The 20,548-nt window shown below is 58.4% G+C and overlaps 1 protein-coding gene across 11 annotated transcripts in view; it reads right to left on the minus strand.

Moving 5' to 3' along the window:
• ATP11A (ATPase phospholipid transporting 11A) overlaps positions 1–20,548 on the minus strand; it is a 128,262-nt gene that overhangs the window by 29,151 nt on the left and 78,563 nt on the right. For all 11 annotated transcript variants that reach the window (XR_006775475.2, XM_045772943.2, XM_087864968.1 and 8 more), the window contains exons 9-17: positions 19,194–19,258; positions 18,470–18,551; positions 17,242–17,392; positions 14,474–14,671; positions 11,485–11,658; positions 9,974–10,137; positions 8,622–8,693; positions 7,303–7,376; positions 3,802–3,905 (exon numbers count right to left, since the gene is read on the minus strand). Coding sequence is in view for 10 of the 11 variants with exons in the window: in XM_045772943.2 (XP_045628899.1) it covers positions 3,802–3,905; positions 7,303–7,376; positions 8,622–8,693; positions 9,974–10,137; positions 11,485–11,658; positions 14,474–14,671; positions 17,242–17,392; positions 18,470–18,551; positions 19,194–19,258 (1,084 nt within the window). In the remaining variant the exon portion in view is untranslated. The remainder of the gene's footprint in view (positions 1–3,801; positions 3,906–7,302; positions 7,377–8,621; positions 8,694–9,973; positions 10,138–11,484; positions 11,659–14,473; positions 14,672–17,241; positions 17,393–18,469; positions 18,552–19,193; positions 19,259–20,548) is intronic.

Raw genomic sequence — 20,548 nt, forward strand, 5'->3', positions numbered from 1 at the left:
ATGGCGCAGCCCCTGTGGGAAACCGTCTGGTGTCACCAAGACTTAAACATACGGGAGTCCCCACAGGTCCCAGCAATTCCACCCCCAGGTGCGTGACCGCAGTACTGAAAGCAGGACCCCGAACATGGGCACCATGTGCATCAACAGATGGATGGGACAAACGTGGCCCATGCGGTTTATCCACAGGGCGGGATAGAACTCAGCCACAAAAGGCACGAAGCTCAGGGAAAGTTATGCCTGGAGGAACCTGGAGGACACGACGCTGAGCGAGGACAGGCAGTCACGAGCAGACAAAGACCGTACGAGCCCACCGCACGAAACACAGGAGAGCTAAGTGTGCGGGGACGGCAGGTAGAGCAGAGATTAGCAGGGACGGGGGGGGACACGGAAGGGGCAGATTTTGCTTTGTGGGTACAGTTTCTATTTGGGGTGCAGACCGTAGTTGATGCCACTGAATCACACGCCGACGGCGGCTGCCTGGCAGAATCTGTGACGTGTATTTACCGCAATAAGAAACGGAGCACAGACTTAAACGCGAAACCTGCAAAATACCCCGCTGAGAGGACAAGAGCAGCCGCTGGAAATAGAAGAAACTATTTGCGCATTGCAAATACGCAGAAGAATTAGCATCTTAAACTTTTAAAGGATTCTTAAAATTCAACCTAAACACAAATCAAAAAAATCCCACCGCGTGATCCTCTCACAAAGGGATGTTTTGCCACAGAGACGCCCGGACGGCGCCAGGGCGCGTGAGAGCTCCCTGGAGGCTGTGGCCTGGGCAGGCACGGCCGCCACCCGCCCGCGCGGGGCGCCGGCTGCAGACGGAGACGCGGGTGACTGAACGGTGCCCACGCCAGAAAACGGGTGGGAGTTTCTTGAAAAACTAGATGCACATTTACATCACGCTCCGGGGCGTTTACCCCAGAGAAATGAAAATTTATGTCCACACAACCTGAACACAAATTACAGGCAGGCTTATTTCTGGCGGCTTCATGCTGGGAACAACCCTAACGTCTTCCAACAGAAGGACAAGAAGCAGTATGCCCACACCGTGGACGCTGCTCGGCTCGCAGAGGAACCAATGTTGGCACCCTCTGCACCGTCGCGTTTCCATCGCGCTCTTGAACGACGAGCGCCTGCCAATGGCAGACCTACCGCGGCTGGCAGACCCGGGTGGGACGGGAAGGCGCGGCTCGGCTCTGCACCTGCATGTGGTGGGCCAGGACGCCACGCAAGTGACACAGTGACAGACTGCAGTTTGGGCCAACGCCTACCCCGGGCTCCGACGTGCACTCCGTGCAGGGAAGATGTGAGGAAACGGGGTCACCCCTCCGCACAATCCCTACAGCTTCCTGAGACTCCACAGTCACATCTCCATGCACGACTGCCCCCGCTCAGGCCTGGGGAGTCGGGGGGTTCCTGGCACGGTGACTGCGGCAGCCCCCAAGTGTGTGCAGAGGACCGGTGGGCATGGGAGGGGCTCCCCCGGCCAGGACAGAGAGGGGACGGTGCCGTCACAGGAGCCAGGCTGGAGGCCCCACGGTTCGCAGGGCCTTCCCCTCTGGACAGGAACACGGGGCTCCCCCACACCCTGCAGGGCGGTGTTCTCGGGCCGGTCCCATCCCAGGCCAGCAGCACGCAAGGAGCAGAGAGCGTTACCCACAGCGAGAACATGAACCACAGGTGAGGGCAGAACTGGGGGAAAAACACGTCCAACGGCCGCCTATGTTACATGAGTCCCAGAGTTAAATAAAGACGCGCAGGTGAGAGAAAGCCCCCAGCGCCTGCGGTGGGACGTACCCGGCTACGACTTGTGGCTGACAAGACACGGCACGTGGGAGGAGGGGACATGAAGACCAGGCGACAGAAAGTCCCCAAAACGAAACCGAGACGTTTTCAAAGGAAAAGACCGAGGGGGCCCCACGACGAGCAAGCACACTGTCCCACAGGGCCCTGGGGTTCCTGAAAAGGTGGGAGCAGAAGAAATATCTGAAGACATACTGGCTGAAAAACTTCCCAGCTTGACTAAAAACCAGAAACCCGCAGACCCAAGAGACCCAAGCAGCCTGAGTGGATGTGAAGGGGCCACGCCAGAGACCACCACAACCGGCGGCCCGAAAGCGGCCACCCAAGATGGCCATGGGACGCAGAGAACAAAGACGCGCTGACAGCCGGCCCCTCGAGTGAGGAGACGCGTGTCCGTCCCAGGACACACGCAGCTGCTTCTGCGACGGCCGCACACGGACACAAGCCTCAGATACGTCAAGCCGAGCAGCCGGGGACGGTGGTGGGCGAGCCGGCGCGGGAGGAGAGCACGGGTGCCGACGTGCCCCGACATGAAGCGCCAGCACTGCCACGGAGCGCCACGCGACCCGGAGCTGCTCTGAAGGTCACGAGCATGGGGGACCGAATGCCTGCAGCGAACTTTAGCGCCAGAGGCAAGGTTACTAAAAAGCGTGGAAGGGAGAGTTTAAACCCGGTTATGGTCGTCAGGCGCCTCAAGGATGGGAAGCCATGCCACCGGCTCCCCGTGCACAGATGAGGGAGGTGCCAGGATCATTCCCCAGGAATAAACACCGCCTCGACGGGCGGGGGGACTTCGGAGGCTCTCGCAGCGGCTGTTCTCAGGGAACACAGAGTCCAGTGTGGACCCCCCCGTCCTCCGAGAGAAGGGGTGGGGTGGATGGAGGAGCCCAGAGCAGCGGGGAGCATCCTCTCAGCATCCTGGGTACCGGCCTGGGGTCTGGGCAGTGGCCGGGGTCTGTGCAGATGGTAACCAGGCCCGGGCCTGACAGGTGTGGTGACCGGCGTGGCCAGCGTCCCAGCTGTCTGTCGTGGGTACAAGGCCGCCCGTCATTTCAGAGCCGATGCTGGAGTGACTCCCAGATGCGGCTGCCCCCCTGGGGTTGAGCGGGCACACCTGTGTCAACACTCAGTGCCTGGGGACGGCGGCATGTGAGCGTGTGCCCTCGGGCGCTGCGGAGAATCTCCGTTCCGCGAACAGGACCCGCGCCTCTGCGGACAGCGGGCTGAGGGACCGTGACTTTCCCCCACCAGGGCTCAACCACCCCAAAGCTGCGCTTCCTTCCAGGTCCCTGTGGCTCAGGTGTCAGCAGGCACCCGCACAGGGACCTGAAGCCAGGGCCCCGCACACCTGCCGGCACACCCGCCAGCACACCCCGCCACACCCCTGGTGCGGAGTCTGGAGTGCGGTTTGCACCAACACTCCCGTGGGCCCGTGGGCCGGCGCACGTAGGACGTTCACTCCCTTTGTGAGAGCACCGCTCAGGATTCCTGACCCGCATTCCAAGGTGAGCCTGGCCAAACCCTCCTTGGTTTGTAATGACGGCTACACGTGGAATTCTGTGGTTTGCAGCAGCGGGCAAGGCTAGGAGGGGCCACTGTCCCTGGCTTAGGGTCTGGTGGGGAGGGCAGGGTGCTCCGGGGTCAGAGATGCACGCGCCCTCTGGCACCTGCGGCGTTCCCGCGGGTGATGGGGCTGGAGCGCAGCCAGCGGGTCAACCGCCCTTCGGCACGAGACGTGCGGGGAATGCCATGGGAAGTGGCTTCACGATGATGAGGCGAATCACCAGAAATCCCTCAGGACCCCGACACAATCACCACAGACGCACTTCTGATTCTGACCCCCTCCACAATGAAAGCTCGCCATGGTCCGGGGAGTCGAGTACTGTGTGGGGCGCGTGGCCTTCAGACTGCATCCCTCAGGGGACAGAACGGGACGCTGCAGCCAGACCGCCCTCCCGGCAAGGGACACGCGGGCTGCCCTAAGCCCCATCTCACCACTGCATTGCGCTCCACTCGGGCCCGGATCTGGTCGACTTTGCCTTCAATCACTCGGGGAAATATTGAGGAATCTGCCCCTTTGCAGAACAGGTAGATTTCTCCTGTAAAAAGAGGGAAACGAAGATGTTTAAAGGGACTACAGGAAAGACCATTCTTCACATTATGCTTTTGCAAAGACACAAAACTAGGAAAGCCAGCGTTGAGACTATCGTGGAGATTTCCGGAAACCCGCTGCCAGCTGCAAGCAAGTCAAATCGTTACTCCCACAGCCTCAAATCTCATGGGAAGTTAGGCCCAGGAAGAAGACCCGTCACCACCGCCGCTGTCTGGCCACGGGGACGCGGGGGCGTGGCCGGCCCACGCAGCTCAGTGTCCGCCATCCTCACACTCACAAGACCCACAGAACGCCTGCTGTGAAACGTCCCGCACACCTCAAATACCGTCCCGATGGCTTTGCACGAGCTGGTGTGCAGACACACGCTGCCCCCCTCCAGACAGACCGATTTTCTTGTCCAGGTAAGCAGGGAAACTCCAGCCCAAGACCAAGAGGAAGAAGATGCCAGCTCTGGCCATCAGGCCCCACACGTGGAGGCTCCTTCTCTTCCAGCCTCGGATCTCCAGGCCCAAAAAGCCACGCGGCACTTCACCAGGCCAGCTTTGTTTGTTCACGGCTCCTGGACAGCGTGGAAACCTGGACAAGGGCGCCTGAACTCAGCCTTGGCATCCGGAGCCGAGTCCTGTGGCACAGACAGCGAAACACCCGAAACAGCACAACGGACGCTCACAGACGTCCTGAGACCAGACCAAGGCTCAGGTCAACCTGTGGCCAGAAAGCATGGTGTCCAGTGACGTCCGGGCCGCCAGTGCAGGGAGCCGGGCTGGGGCCCCGCAGGGCAGGGAGCCCGATCCCCAGGACACGCCTGGATTCTGGTCACGGGCCATGAAGAGTGGGGGCTTGGGCTGGCCCCACAAGCAGCCTGGGGGCAGAACCATTCCTGACTGTAGACCTAACTTCTGCAGATGCGGTTTACAGCAAGAAGGGCAGCTGAGACATCATGATGTGTTCTCCGCTTTTTTCTAGAAGAATCACAAGGATTTACAGTAACGGCTTGTGGGTGTCTTAAATTTCCCACTGTCTCAACTTGTGACTCCCTCATTCCAGGTAGAATGTGTTCGCCCCTGGGACCTGGTTATGGATAACCTGACAAAACACCCAGAGTGTAAATCAAGGTTTGCAAAAACCAGAGGGGACCGTAGGTGCCACCACCTCAGATCCTGCTCATCCGGTTCTGCACATGAGCAAGAAGCTACGAAGCGGCGGAGCGCCCACACGGGGCGTCACCTGCCGCAGGGCAAGCCGCGGCCGAGGCCCGCTCACGGCCTCAGAAGCAGCCACGCTGTTCACTGGCCAGAGGGGCTTGTGGTCTCCCGTGCCCTTCAGGCTGGAAAACCAGAGCAATTAGCCTCATCTCCGGGGACGCGTTACTACTTGAAGAACCACCTGTTGAATTATTCACACTTCTCCTGGAATCAATTGGTGCTGCGGCTGGTCCTCATGGCACGTGGTCTGTCCCGGTAAGCCTGCAGTTCTGCAGGGGAACTCTCGGGAATGGGCAGACGTCTCCCCGCCCAAGGGGCCCTGGACCGGCGTGACTGCCGTGGACAGGATTCCTATCGTGACCGCACCCCTTCTCGAGCTCAGCGATGCTCCTCCAAGGGAAAGTGGCGGTCGTTTCCGAGGGCTCCCCGCTGCAGGCGCCCAGCTCCACTCAGAGCACAGAGGGGGCAGGACTTGGTGAGTAACAGCTGCCTCACTTCCTGCAGTGCAGCCATGCCTGTGGTTCGTGAACTGTCTCCCAGACGTGACTCAGCTGCGAGATGGCACACCCATCCCCGCGGGGAACGCCAAGGCGAAGGGCCCATGAAGTCAAGTTCAAGTTTCTTCCGGGGCGCCGAGTAGCTGCAGCCCTGGGGCGGGCGCTTCGACCAGGCACGCCCTAGCCCACCTGCGCCTGTTTTTCAACATTCGGGGTGTTTCCCATGTCCTGCTGACCCGAGTGGCAGAACGTCTCCACGTGTTACAGGCTGCCTTTATACTGTATTAAGTCCCGCGACACTCGGTACAAGTCTCACTGGCTGAGCCACGCCAGTCCGCCACATTGACGACGGGCTCAAGATTGTGGGGGGACCATGCAGGGACAGCACCCACAGCTGCCACGTGCTTTCCCCGGGCTCATCCAGCACCCCGCAAAGTGACTCACGGGGTTCTGCCGAAAGACGTGCCCCAACAAACTCACACCGTTCTCTGCGGTCAGAGGAGGAAGACAAGCCATTGCCGGTCCCCCCAGAATACCGTCACAAGGACCCTGCTTAAGGGCATCCACCGACTTTGCCTCCTGTGGTAACGAAGGACACTGGCTGACACAAAATTCGCCAATGTGCCTCCAGGTGGAAATGCCCCTCCGGGAGGAAACCCCCCCCCACCAGGCAGAGGGCCTCCAGGTAGAAATATCCCTCCAGGCAGAGGACCTCCAGGTGGAAACACCCCCACCAGGTAGAGGCCTCCAGGTGGAAACACCCCCACCAGGTGGAGGGCTTCCAGGTGGAAATGTCCCTCCAGGCAGAGGACCTCCAAGTGGAAACGCCCCCACCAGGTAGAGGCCTCCAGGTAGAAATATCCCTCCAGGTAGAGGCCTCCAGGTGGAAAAGTCCCTCCAGACAGAGGCCTGCAGGTGGAAAAGTCCCCACCAGGTAGAGGCCTCCAGGTAGAAATATCCCTCCAGGCAGAGGCCTCCAGGTGGAAAAGTCCCTCCAGGTAGAGGCCTCCAGGTAGAAATATCCCTCCAGGCAGAGAGCCTTCGGGTGGAAACACCCCTATCAGGTAGAGGCCTCCAGTTGGAAACACCCCCACCAGGTAGAGGCCTCCAGGTAGAAATATCCCTCCAGGCAGAAGACCTCCAGGTGGAAACACCCCCACCAGGTAGAGGCCTCCAGGTGGAAAGTCCCCACCAGGTAGAGGCCTCCAGGTGGAAAAGTCCCCACCAGGTAGAGGCCTGCAGTGGAAAAGTCCTTCCAGGTCGAGGCCTCCAGTGGAAATGTGCACATTCGGGGCTGGCCTGGGGTGGAGAGCTGGGAAGGCAGCTCAGGGCGTCAGTGCTAGACACTGGAGAAATGTGTGCCCGACACAGCAGGTGCTCAGGGCGCCGGCAGGATCCTTAGGATGGACGCGGTGGCAGGAGCCCGGAAGGCTGCAGGTGGTGACCCAAGGCTGCAGTGTGTCGCAGCTACAGGGCGCGAGGGGAGACCCTGCAGGACCCACGGGCTGCACCTGCACCGGGTACAATGCTGAGAAGCCCTGGGACCTGCAGTGGGCTCACCTCATTTTTTTTTTTTAAGAGAATGAACGGTTAGACCCTAAAGCTGTCATAGAACGTAAGCATGAGAATAAAACCACCACCACGTATAATTCAAACACTCGAAGGAAAAAAATGTTCCTACCTGTAGCAGACTTTACAATCACACTCATTCTCCTTCTTACTGAGTCAAAACTCAAAATTTCCAGCAATTCAAACCTGAAAAACAGATCACCAATTGCTTTAAATCCCATCTGGCTCTCGAAGTCCTGGAACTGGGTAATCACAGCACTTCCCGCGGCAGAGCGTCTGGGGTGTCCTCTGCCCTGTGCACAGACAGCCCGCCCCGCCGGGATTCACGGGGGACTGTGCTCCTAGCGGCTGGCACCAGCACCCCCGGGGGAGGGGGAGGCTGAGGCCAGGTTCCCGCGGGCTCACCCCCAGCCCAATGGGCCCTGGAGTCTGTCCACCACACAAACTGCACGTTCACGTTCCTTGACTCTGAACACAGACTCACGGGCCGAATCAGAGCTTGCGGTCCCCGGCAATGCACCAGCGTCCTCCAAGTTCATAAAAATCATTTAAAAAAGTAAAGAACACTGCTATGTAGTCGGCTTGCACAGTCATTATCACAAGACCGTGATTTCTGCCGGCATTCGAAATACTGAAGTAGTTCAACCACCCCGGACAGACGCCTCTGGGAACTCCTCGGGGTCCAGAGACCCCAGCCGGCTCACAAGCTGTAGGAGGGCCTGTGCACCGCTGGGCAGCACCCCGAGGGGGCCTCCCCTCCGCGGGAGCCGCCAGCGCCCCAGGGACAAGCCCACTGCACCGACCTAGGACCAGCAGCCAGCTCTGGGGCAGGGGCTCCCCACTCCTGCCGACCTGGGAGTCCACGTTTCTTAAGGAAACATTAAAATCCAGGGCTTTTGAAGCCACAACCACCAACCCTTGCATTCTTTGCCACCTGTCTTTGCCTGTACCCATTATTGCAAGTTTATTTATAAAGGAGAGACAGAGTTCCAAGTCAAGACTCAAGATACACCCCCTCTCTGGGACCAGCCGTCTGACAGGCACGGTCACGAACACCGAACACGTGTGGTTCCTGGAGACAAACACAAACCATGAGCACCGGGAGCACCCTTGCTCCAACTGTCTGCAGGGCGTCCCACGACCGGGGAGCTGCTGCTCCCGGAACACAGCGTCTTGGGGCCACTCAGTGCCAGACATCCTAGACACTGCAGGGACCCCTGTCCTGTGTAAAGCCTCACCGGGATGGCTCTGAGCAAACGCTCCGGGTGGCGCGGCACCACCCGGCCGGCCTCCACCCGCCCACGGGCCTGTGGGCGACAGTCTGGGGCCGTCAGGAGAGGCAGGTGTGGGAGCGGGGCAGGGAATCTGGGTTTCCCCACGAAGACCGCTGTGAGCGTGAGTCTTTACGTCTTGTGAACGTGTGGGGCTCACCTTTCCACGTCGTTCTCCCTGTTTACGATCTCCATGTAGTTATCCTTCAGCCGCAGGTACGTGAAGCCAAGTCTGCAAAGGGGAGGGCAAGTCGAGCTTAATTTCCAGCTCTGAGGTTCCCCCTTCATACGTTATTTAAGTTTGGAGAGAGCTTTTTTGTCAAGAAAGAAACAGTTCTGGTAAAACAGAGGTTGTGAACTGAATTACAGACTAAGGAAATTAAAGCGGAGATTTATTCACCGTCTCAAAAAACCGTCCAAGAGCCAACAAAATTTCTGACCTGTCCCGCCCTCGGACTGGTCTGTGGACTGGCCCCTGCAGGGACCCTTCTTGCTTACTGAGCAGTGGGGCTTTTGGCCAGAGTGGCCACGTCACAATAACAAGGATCCTGAGAGGCTGCCGGTCAGTCTCCAGGACAACCCTCTCTTTTACCGAGGAGGGAACCATGATCCAGAGCCAACAGCTAGTCAACAACCATCCACAGAGCGTGGACCACGTAACACCCGCTCCTCCCCCAGCACAACTGAGCACTGCCCACACGCCACGTGCCATGGGGCAGAGAGACGAGGGCGTGGCTTCTGGACGCCAGGAGCTCAGAGGTGGGGAGGGGACGCAAGACCCCCGCACAGTGGTGGCCACAACGAGCAAGTGTGCCATGGGACTGTGGGGACGAGCCGGCAGGCTTCTTGGAGGTGAGTCTACTGTGGAGGGCAGGAACAGCCTGGCCTAACCTCTGACAACGGCTGCACTTCTGAGCGCTCATTAGGACGCACAAAGACTTGCCCTGAAGCGTATCTAAGACTGTTCGCATTTTTAAGAGAAGTTCGGAGGAGACGCCCATTTACGACCCCGATAGAGAACCCACAGCCCGGGATTTACTCCAAACATACAAGCAACATATCTGAACAAACATTCAGAACAACAATCATAAGAATACCAGCTGGGCCTGAAAAAAGCACAGAAGACACCAGAGAAACCCTGGCTGCACAGATGAAAGACTGAAAAACTAGTCAGGACAAAATAAAAAAATGTTTCAACCGAGCAGAAGCGACAGGATGTAATCACAGCGAGAGTGAAGAAGCAAAGGATAGAACAGGTGATACGAGACGAAATTATGGAAATAACAAAGCTGAAAAGACAGCGACAGAATCTGGCAGCAGGAACGGCTGCTTCTCAAGCCCGCAGCAGGCTGTGTGCGGGAGGGACCCTCGTCCACCAGCATGGAGGTGGGGGACATGGGGCACGAAGGCTCTGCCTGCCCTGCCCGCTCCCCAGCAAGCGTCCCAGCACAGGGGCCGCCTCCGGACACTCCAGGACGAGCCCTCGCGTGCCAGACCCGCCCAGAGACGCACCTCTGGACACCCTCGACGAGGGCCACCTCGTCGGGAGAAGACGAGATGTACACACAGGATTTCCCCGAGTCTGGTGACTTCCTGGGTCCGTCCACGTCATCGTCATCCTTCACCTGGATGGTGTGGCACAGACACAGGGCCCGGAAAAACAGCTCTTCTCGTTCCTGCAAAAGCACGGCACAAACCCCCCAAATCTATGCCGTATCGGCTCGAAGCACATAGCAAATACGCAGAAGACCGTGAACAATAAAGCAGGACACGCCACTTTCGGGGGTCCACAGCCATGAATTAGTCTCGTCTCTGGTGCTTACGGGGACGGGTGGAGGCGTGGCTTCTCCATTCTTCAGCACTTCTGAGTAAGGGAGGTGAGCACGTCGGTGCAAGTCAGAGGAGGTGAACTCGGCATCCGGGAGCCTGGATGCCCTGAGGATCCCTGACTGCCCTCCCAGGTGGGCCACAGACCACGGGCCCTCCCTCTGAGATTCTGCCGTGAAAGAGCAGTTTCCACGGGGAAACCGTCCAAAGCAGATGTGGCAGGGGATACGGTGCACCTGGTCACCAGGGTCTATCACCGCACTGCCTGCTAAGGTGAGCTGTCCTCAGTCTCCAGGGGACCCTGCACAGGGCTCTGCGGTCACCAAGGTTTTGGGAATGGTCTTCTCACTGACCATGGTGACCGCGGCGAGGCGTCACTGCACCTCCCAGAGATGCTGGGGTCTGCAGCACCTTGGAGGCACATGGGTGCATGTGCATGTGTGCCTTGTGTACACGCATGCACATGTGAGCACATGGGGCCTGTGTCTGTGTGCATGCGTGTGCGCCTGAGTGTAGTGCGTACACGTACACGTGAGGGTGTGTGCATGTGGGACATGTCTGTGCACACATATGTGAGCGTATGTGCACCTGTGGGGTATGTGTCTGTGTGCACGTGCGTATATACAATGCACATATGAGCACACAGGGCACATGTCTGTGTGCACATGTGAGGATGTGAGTGAGTATACATGCATGCTCGTGAGCGTGAGAGGCATTTGTGTACATCTGAGTGTAGTGTGTGTCTGTGTGTGCACGTGTGAGGGGGTGTGCACACAGGATGTGTCAGTGTGTGCGTGTGTATACACGCAATACACATGTGAGTGGGGGCATGTCTGTGTGCGTGTGTGCACATGGGAGCATGTGTCCATGTGTGCGCATCTCTGTGCATACACGTGTGCATATATGCTCGAGCCTGAGTGTGCACACGCGTGTGAGCACAGACACGTGCTGTGCACAGCCACTTTGCTCTCAGCCCGCCACGTGCCCTGCCTTCTGCATGCTACCGCTGCTTCTCACACAGCTGTGCTGGTGGACTCACGGGCAGGAAATGGCAGCGTCCCACAGTTCCTGATGCAGGTCGCTAGGGGATCCAGGAACAAGGGGTGGCGCCAGTCTGCCTCGTGCTCGGGGACCCGGGGACAGTGCGGCAGTGACGGCCCCCTGGGAACACATGTAGGGGGGGTGTGGCCACCTACCCTGGCCCCGGCGCCCGGGGAGGAGTCGATCATGTCGATGCCAGAGGCCCCGGGGAGCACCTGCCCGTTGCAGACGGCGTGTGGCACGTACACGTGGCCCTCGATGCAGCACTCCTTGAACTCCATGTTGTTCTCTGTGAGCGTGCCGGTTTTGTCCGTGAAGACGTACTCCACCTGCAGACACACGGCACCGCTACGTGGGGCTGGCAGGGCCGCGTGACTTCTCGGAGAAGGAGCCGCCCGCTGATTCAGGCCCTAGCGCAGCCTCGCTTCCTAACATCAACGTTCCCCACGGGAAGGGGCCTCTTGGGACGGTCCCCTAAACCCCGCCGGAGCAGGCGGAACCGCACGCGGGCCGGCTCGCCAGTCTCCTCCAGCGTCTGCCGGGGGTGAGCGGGGCCGACCGAGCCGGGCAGGAGGTACAGGCGAGGCCTTCACTCTCCCCAGAAAATGGTGGTTTCCCTGTTCTCTCTCGGTCTGCGGATGGAAGCACTGCGTGGAGCTGGCCTTCCGTTTCTCAGAAAGACAGACTCAGGCGGGGGAGTCTTGAATGTTCTCTAACGAGAAAATCAAGGATTTTCAGAGGATGCACCTGAACTTACTCTATACGGTCTGGGAGGTCAGTGCTCACAGTGCCGTTCAGGACACAGAAATCAGAACTCAAACAAAAGGGCAAAACAGACTTCAGACAGAAAGCTACACGCAGTGTTGAGCCCTGCGCTCGGATCAACTCCAGTTACGTGTGCAGCAGGAATAAACGTGGAATTCTGGACGACGGAACAGGGCGAGGATGCCCCCACCAGCTGAGACCTGCTCGCTGTCCCCGACACGTGCTCCAGGACACGCACCCCGGGACACGCGCCCCGGACACACACTGGAGGCAGACTGTAAGGGTCGTGAAGTGCAGGTGCCCAGGAAGCAGGAGAGACGGCGAACACACCGGCCAAGTGTTTCTGGTCTGCCTTCTTCACTTAGTCTCCACAAAATGTTCTCTTGTCTTAATCACTCTGCCGAAAATGCCTTTTCCCTGTGTGCCTGGTTCTACGGGTAAGCTGTGAGGACACAGCAGACGACCTGCTGTCCAGATGCCACCGGGCCTCTCCCTGAGCTCTGGACAATTAGGAGAGGGAAGGAAGCCTGTGTGGGACGGGTCCCCGGCACGATGGCTGTGTTGTTTGAAGTAACCGACACCTGAGTTTTCTCAGAGTGAGGATGGACAATGATAAGGAACACCTCAGGAAGCCCCGTCTTCTATTAATTTTTTAAGATTTTATTTATTTATCTGACAGAGAGAGAGCACACAAGCAGGGGGAGCGACAGGCAGAGGGAGAAGCAGACTCCCCGTGGAGTAGGGAGCCCACTGTGAGACTCGATCCCAGGATCTGGGGATCATGACCTGAGCCGAAGGCAGACGCTTCACCGACTGAGCCACCAGGATGCCCCTGGAGGCCCCGTCTTCTGAAACAACTTTCCAGAAACCCCCAGAGCGCCGGTGTTAGGAGATAATTTGAGTCAGATAAATTTGCTGTACTGAACACCGCTCCACACTCTTCTGGTTACAGAATGATGCTTTTCTCTACGAATTTCTCAGGAAGACACAGCATGTGCCGTGTACTGTTGCCCAGGATGTGAACTATGCAGACATAAAGCTATTCTAGGTCTGGGCGACCGAGCTGGGGCTTCCGTGCGGCTGTCTGGGACTCCAGCCCGCAGCTGCAGCAGGCGCCAGAGGGACGCCCTAAACACCGCGCTCGTCAGTAAGCAAGTTATCTCACGGTAACAAGTACCCGTGACCCAAGGGGGTGAAGGCAGGGGGTCCCCACCTGAGTCTGAGCGTCTATTTACAAACTGCTTCCCTGGGGCCACAAGGGGGCAGATTGCGGTGGCCAGGAGAAAACAGCCCTGTTTGCGGGGCAACCTGGGTGGGCCAGTGGGTTAAGCACAGGAGTCCTGATACCGCCTCAGGTCATGATCTCAAGGTCGTGAGGTCGAGCCCCACGTCAGGCTCCATGCTCAGTGAGGCATCTGCTGGAGATTCTCTGCCTCTGCCCCTCCACGTCCATGTGCACACTCTCTGTCTCTCAAATAAATAAGTAAATAAGATCTTTAAAATGGCCCTGTTTGCAAAAATCCTCCCCCAAATTTCTTCCTGGTTTTTTTTTTTTCCTTAATTTTTAAAAACGAGTGAACTACCGTTTCCCAAATGCTCTTTCCTGCAACATGAAGGCCAGGAAAGGGTCAGGCCAGAGGAGCCAGCCTTTCCAGAGCAGTGTCCCAGGGAAGAAGGAGCTGAAGTTTGGGTCTAGTGGACAGGTGTGCACAGGTCTGCCCGTCATCCAGGCAGCCCTGGGTGGACACCCCCCTGTGGCGGCACTGGTGGACACCACGCACTGACGCCCCACTCAGCACGCACTCTGGCAGGGCAGGTATATGGAATCGCGCCCATTCTACAGATTAAGGTGCTCAGGTGCAAAGAGCTCGGCCACCGCTGTCAGTGCACGGCAGGGCAGCAATGCAGTGTCTGCAATAGCGCAAGCCATGGAGCGCTGAGGCCTCGCTCTGCTCATCTTTACATCGAGGAAAATGCTCACTCTGAGTTCAGGGAAGGAAATCGGGCGTAAGAGCTGAGTGCGATGCCTGTGAAGCAGGGACTCAGCAAATTTACAGCATTAAAACCCAGAACGAGCACCACTTACCAGGGCCACGGGTGAGCTTGTAACAACCAGCTAGAGCCGCTGATTCCGCACAAACCGCGCACATAAAAGCACTACCGATCGTCATATAAAGCACAAAAACCCAGCGTTGCTACCGCATTCCACCAGTTGTGGGACGCATCTCTAGGAGTGAATCGAAGTGGAAGGCTCTTCACGTGACCATCGGGAAAACGTGCCCACACGACAGGGATCACTCAGAATCCAGACGCCTGGGGACAGACACGGAGGGGCGCGCTCACCCCCACACGCGGGAAAAGGACGCCGCAGGTACTGACCTGTCCTAATTCTTCATTTAAATCCGAGGTGTTGACCAGAGGCCCTTCCCCGGAGTCCTCGTCAAACATCTCTTCGTCCCAGGTGATGAAATACGAGCCCAGGAACTTCTGCATCTCCACCGTGACGTACATGGACACGGGGATGATGTAGTTGAAGAGGACCATGAAGGCCAGGAAGTCCGTGAACGCCCTGAGGAACTGAGAGAGCACCGCGTGATTTCCCGCGCCCCCCGCCAGGGGCACGGAGCTCTGCTCGGTCGCACTGGCGCTGTTTACAAATACAGGCTTCTATTTCAAATCCAAAGATAAGCATTATTTGGGGGTGGCCATTGGCTAAGCTGCCTATCACCTGATTTTAGCACCATGAAGGCCGCAGACCAGGAGCGAGCCTGCCCTGTGGGGGTGGGGTAAGAGGGTCACCTGATCTGCCTCAACACAAGAGAGGTGGGGACTCTAGTCCGGGCCTGCACACAGCCCGCTCTGCACTCACAGCATCCAGGTCCAGACCTGCACACGGCCCGCTCTGCACGCACAGCATCCGGGTCCAGACGTGCACACGGCCCGCTCTGCACTCACAGCATCCGGGTCCAGACCTGCACACGGCCCGCTCTGCACTCACAGCATCCGGGTCCAGACCTGCACACGGCCCGCTCTGCACTCACAGCATCCGGGTCCAGACGTGCACACGGCCCGCTCTGCACGCACAGCATCCGGGTCCAGACGTGCACACGGCCCGCTCTGCACGCACAGCATCCGGGTCCAGACGTGCACACGGCCCGCTCTGCACGCACAGCATCCGGGTCCAGACCTGCACACGGCCCGCTCTGCACTCACAGCATCCGGGTCCAGACGTGCACACGGCCCGCTCTGCACGCACAGCATCCGGGTCCAGACGTGCACACGGCCCGCTCTGCACGCACAGCATCCGGGTCCAGACGTGCACACGGCCCGCTCTGCACGCACAGCATCCGGGTCCAGACGTGCACACGGCCCGCTCTGCACTCACAGCATCCGGGTCCAGACCTGCACACGGCCCGCTCTGCACTCACAGCATCCGGGTCCAGACCTGCACACGGCCCGCTCTGCACTCACAGCATCCGGGTCCAGACGTGCACACGGCCCGCTCTGCACTCACAGCATCCGGGTCCAGACGTGCACACGGCCCGCTCTGCACTCACAGCATCCGGGTCCAGACGTGCACACGGCCCGCTCTGCACGCACAGCATCCGGGTCCAGACGTGCACACGGCCCGCTCTGCACGCACAGCATCCGGGTCCAGACCTGCACACGGCCCGCTCTGCACTCACAGCATCCGGGTCCAGACGTGCACACGGCCCGCTCTGCACGCACAGCATCCGGGTCCAGACGTGCACACGGCCCGCTCTGCACGCACAGCATCCGGGTCCAGACGTGCACACGGCCCGCTCTGCACGCACAGCATCCGGGTCCAGACGTGCACACGGCCCGCTCTGCACTCACAGCATCCGGGTCCAGACCTGCACACGGCCCGCTCTGCACTCACAGCATCCGGGTCCAGACCTGCACACGGCCCGCTCTGCACTCACAGCATCCGGGTCCAGACCTGCACACGGCCCGCTCTGCACTCACAGCATCCGGGTCCAGACGTGCACACGGCCCGCTCTGCACGCACAGCATCCGGGTCCAGACGTGCACACGGCCCGCTCTGCACGCACAGCATCCGGGTCCAGACCTGCACACGGCCCGCTCTGCACGCACAGCATCCGGGTCCAGACGTGCACACGGCCCGCTCTGCACGCACAGCATCCGGGTCCAGACCTGCACACGGCCCGCTCTGCACGCACAGCATCCGGGTCCAGACGTGCACACGGCCCGCTCTGCACGCACAGCATCCGGGTCCAGACGTGCACACGGCCCGCTCTGCACGCACAGCATCCGGGTCCAGACCTGCACACGGCCCGCTCTGCACGCACAGCATCCGGGTCCAGACGTGCACACGGCCCGCTCTGCACGCACAGCATCCGGGTCCAGACGTGCACACGGCCCGCTCTGCACTCACAGCATCCGGGTCCAGACCTGCACACGGCCCGCTCTGCACTCACAGCATCCGGGTCCAGACCTGCACACGGCCCGCTCTGCACGCACAGCATCCGGGTCCAGACGTGCACACGGCCCGCGCTGCACGCACAGCATCCGGGTCCAGACGTGCACACGGCCCGCTCTGCACTCACAGCATCCAGGTCCAGATGTGCACACAGCCAGCTCTGCATTCACTGTGCCCTATTCTGGAGGCACATAGCTCAGGTCTGGACTCTGGGAGCCTACTAGCAGAGAACTACTGTTTTGAGTACAGGAGATTCAGTCAAATTATTTGAACACACTGGCTTAGGGAAAAATCAGATTTGATAAAGATGAGCAACTGAACTGAAATCTCCCTAAGGAAAAATGAAGTCCATTCGTACCATAATTTTCCTATAGCTGAGATTCTCCTTTTCTCCTTTCCTTACCGTAAGTAGGTACCATTTGCCTCAGGATCCTGAATGAGCATTTGCTGAGCACTCTAAAGACGGGACACACCCTGGGTTCTAGAAGTAGCAGAAGGGCTCATGCTGCTGCCCTCACGAATTTACCGTGGAAGTCAATCCCTTTCCAGACCGCACACTCATATACCCAAATAAGGCAGGAGCAACCAGCATGCACGGGTAGGGAGGCAGGGGATGCAGCTGCCAATCAGTGACCATCTCCCACGGGGCGTCTCTGATCACTGCAGAGGTGGGCACGTCCCGTACCAGGTTCCTCTGTCTCTCCGACTCGGTCTTCTGGTTATACCACGGCTCGTCTCGGAAGGGCTCGCTCTGCCACACGTACTTGAGGACGGTGTTTATCAGCGCTTTACTGACCAGAATGCACAGGTACACGATGAGGAACACGTTCATCGATCTAGACACAAGACAGCAACGGCGCTCAGTGACCGCCTGATGAAGAGCCTTCCTCGCGCACCAGGCCAGACGCGCCGTCAAGACACAGACCACACGTTCTAAAGGAGCCCCCCATCCGCTGGCACCACACAAGTGAGAAGAGAAGCTCGCACGTATCTGAGCCCCTCCCGTGCCCTCAGGGGTGGGATTCTAGGGCCCACAGGGAAAGCTTCGGGAACTGGAGAGCAGCGCATGCAGCCACACTGCTGACCGCACGGTCTGGGAGTCTAAGACTTAGGACATCCGCCACGAAGTGTCAGCCAGGGAGTTCCACATTTAGAGATTATCACCAGGGAAGGAGGGAGGAAAAATACTGAATCCCTGGCCGACGTCTTAGCAGGGTGTGTGAAGAGGCTTGATTTTACAGCATCTATTTCTAAAAACCATTCGTCAACGTAGACATCTGGAAACGAAGCATGCCTGCTTACTGAGAGCCACATCTCCACTTTCACACTTGGGGTAGCTGTCGATGGACAGACAGACCCATGACCGCGCTGAGCCCCGCTTGCAAGAGCAGGCGGAAGACACCCTCCAGTCCTCCCAGAGATCTCCAAGTCCCACACAGCCCTATTAAATAGTTTATAACCACTTCCGGTCGGGGTGCACTCGCACAAAAGGCAAAGAAGACAAAGTTTCTCACAAATCCGACCCTACGCTTGGCTTGTCATCTAAGGGTTTTACTGTTTTGTGAAAAGAACACTGTTTTCTCTGCTCATGCTTTCCTCAGGAAAACACATGGTTTCCAACAACCCAAAGCTGAAAGTGACCCAGTTTTGACGTTTTCATGAATCCGTGAAAGGGGCTGCCGGGACTTCAGGCGTCCACACGAGGGAGCCTGCAGACGTGGGCTGAGGGTGTGTGGTCATTGGTGACCCTGCAGAACAAGACCGTCTGTCAAACGCCCAGCGCTCCCGGCTCCCTGGAGACCACGACGGGATTACTAATGACGCCAAGAGGGAAGTGCTTTCACGTCTTCAGGGGCTCGTGACAGCTTTAGGTCATGGAGCTTTACGCAATTCAGAGGGGTACTGAGACTCACTTTTCTACAGCAGATCGTTTCTGGGATTTCGACTGATAATTTAACGCCATCTTGGTTTCCATGCCCGTGTAAACAGCAACACCTGGAAAGCAGAAAAGCCAGCGTGAGGACAGTAACACAGGCGTATCTCACCTTTGCACAGGAGCTACACAGCAACGGTAAAACTGAACCGTGGACAAAACAAGTCATATTTTACATCTCACCAGGCAAGCTAGCTGTTCGTTCATAAGAAGAGTCCCACACCGGGATTCCTCAGACTAAAGGAATACTTTTTTTCCCCTGCGTAGAGATCAATCTCTACTTTTTCTTGAAGATCAGATTTTACTATCCTGGGTCTTTAGACAAAGAGCGCACATGTGTATTTTTAAGTTTTTTCAATTCAAAGACAGAAGTAACCCACAGAGACGGGAGATACTACCCGAGAAATGCGGCCATTGAAAGAAATCCCTGTGGAACTATATTGTGCGAGTTCTCTCGTGGGCATAAGTTTATGTTTCTGAGTCAGAAATTACAGGCACTTGATACGCAAGCAAGCGTCAGACGGCCCTGCCCCGTGGGCAGCGTGACCTGCCAGGCCGGGTTTTCTCGGACTGATGACCGCCGCCACCGAGTCCGCCCCGGAGCACGGAGAGATGCGCTCACGGCAGCATGGCGGACTTTCACTGGTCAACCCGCCCTTAACTTTAGAAGCTGTTAGTAATGATTCACCAACCGAGACACTGACCAAAGATCTTCTCGGTGTTCTTCAGCGTGGCTCCTCTGAGAAGCAAGTTCTCCGACCCCAGGGGCCTGCAACGATAGGAGGACCAGCGTAGGGCAAGGCAGCAGACGGGGGGGACGGGGGGGGGGGGCAGAGATCGAGGCCTGCGCCTCACAGACTCCGTTTCAAGGGAAATCGTTTAAACGTGGAGTAGCTTCTATCTGGATTACGAAAGTTAGTCCGGCTCCGTGGGAGCGTGCGGCCTCCCCCCGGGAGGTAAACCTGCTCTGTAGAAGGGCCCAGCGGGCGCCTGCTCTCTGACGGGGCCTCGTCAGGAATGCAGGCTCCCGGCCCACCCAGACCGACAGAGGGGCCCCAAATTTCCGAGAAGGTGGTGTCTGTGACTCGAGAGGATTCAGCCGTTCCCACCACATCCTCAGGGAGACTCCATGAGTCCTGTGGGATCCGGTCTTACTTTCAAACACGGAACACCACGGGCACTCACCCCCACAGCAGTCGAACCCACAAGGGCCGTCTGCGGGCAGGTGGCCTCCAAATCCGGACCCCTGCACCTTCTACTCCGGGGAAGCAACAACCGAGGAAGTTAAAAGTCACTCGTGAAGAACAAGCAGGCCCTAAGCACTCAAGGCTCCACGGTGAGCAACAGACCGAGTCTCTGCCTTTAGGGGGTTCCTGTTCTCAGGGCTCCCCTGTGGGTGGATCCTCATTGCTCTCACTTCCCATGAGCAGAAGAGAGTAAGGAGCAGAATGCAGTCTGTGAATGTTGCTGCTGTCAGCATTCTCCTGATCTCCCCTGCAGCGGGAAGGGACGTGTGCTCTTGATGTTTCAGTGCACGGAACGTCCCGTCACCACAGTAAGCGGAGAGCCTGCTGAACACCACGGACTTGGCGCCTTCTGTACATTCAGGTGACGCAGCTCGGGGTCCACAGCCGGCGGAGGATGAGGGCGGGAGGCTGCTGCCCGGGGCACGCCTGACCAGATGCATCTGCCCAGGGCAGCTCCGCGGTCTCGGCACTCGTGCTGGGCGTGACCGCCACGGACGCTCCGGGGCTGCACACTCGCTGTCTGGTCCTCTTACAAGGACCGTCAGCCTCTGCGAGCGGCACACATACGATGCCCGCCAAACGTGCTTAGGAAAACAAACGGCCCTTTTAAAAAGTGTCTCTGGGAGGTCAGAGAATAATTTAGTTTAAAAAGTACTTTTCTTTAAAAAAAAAAAAAAAAAGGGGGCGCCTGGGTGGCACAGCGGTTAAAGCGTCTGCCTTCGGCTCAGGGCGTGATCCCGGCGTTCCGGGTTCGAGCCCCACGTCAGGCTCCTCCTCTATGAGCCTGCTTCTTCCTCTCCCACTCCCCCTGC

This window comes from Ursus americanus, chromosome 10, assembly GCF_024610735.1.
Source record: "Ursus americanus isolate L20-20 chromosome 10, mUrsAme1.1.p, whole genome shotgun sequence".
NCBI classification, from domain to species: domain Eukaryota; kingdom Metazoa; phylum Chordata; class Mammalia; order Carnivora; family Ursidae; genus Ursus; species Ursus americanus.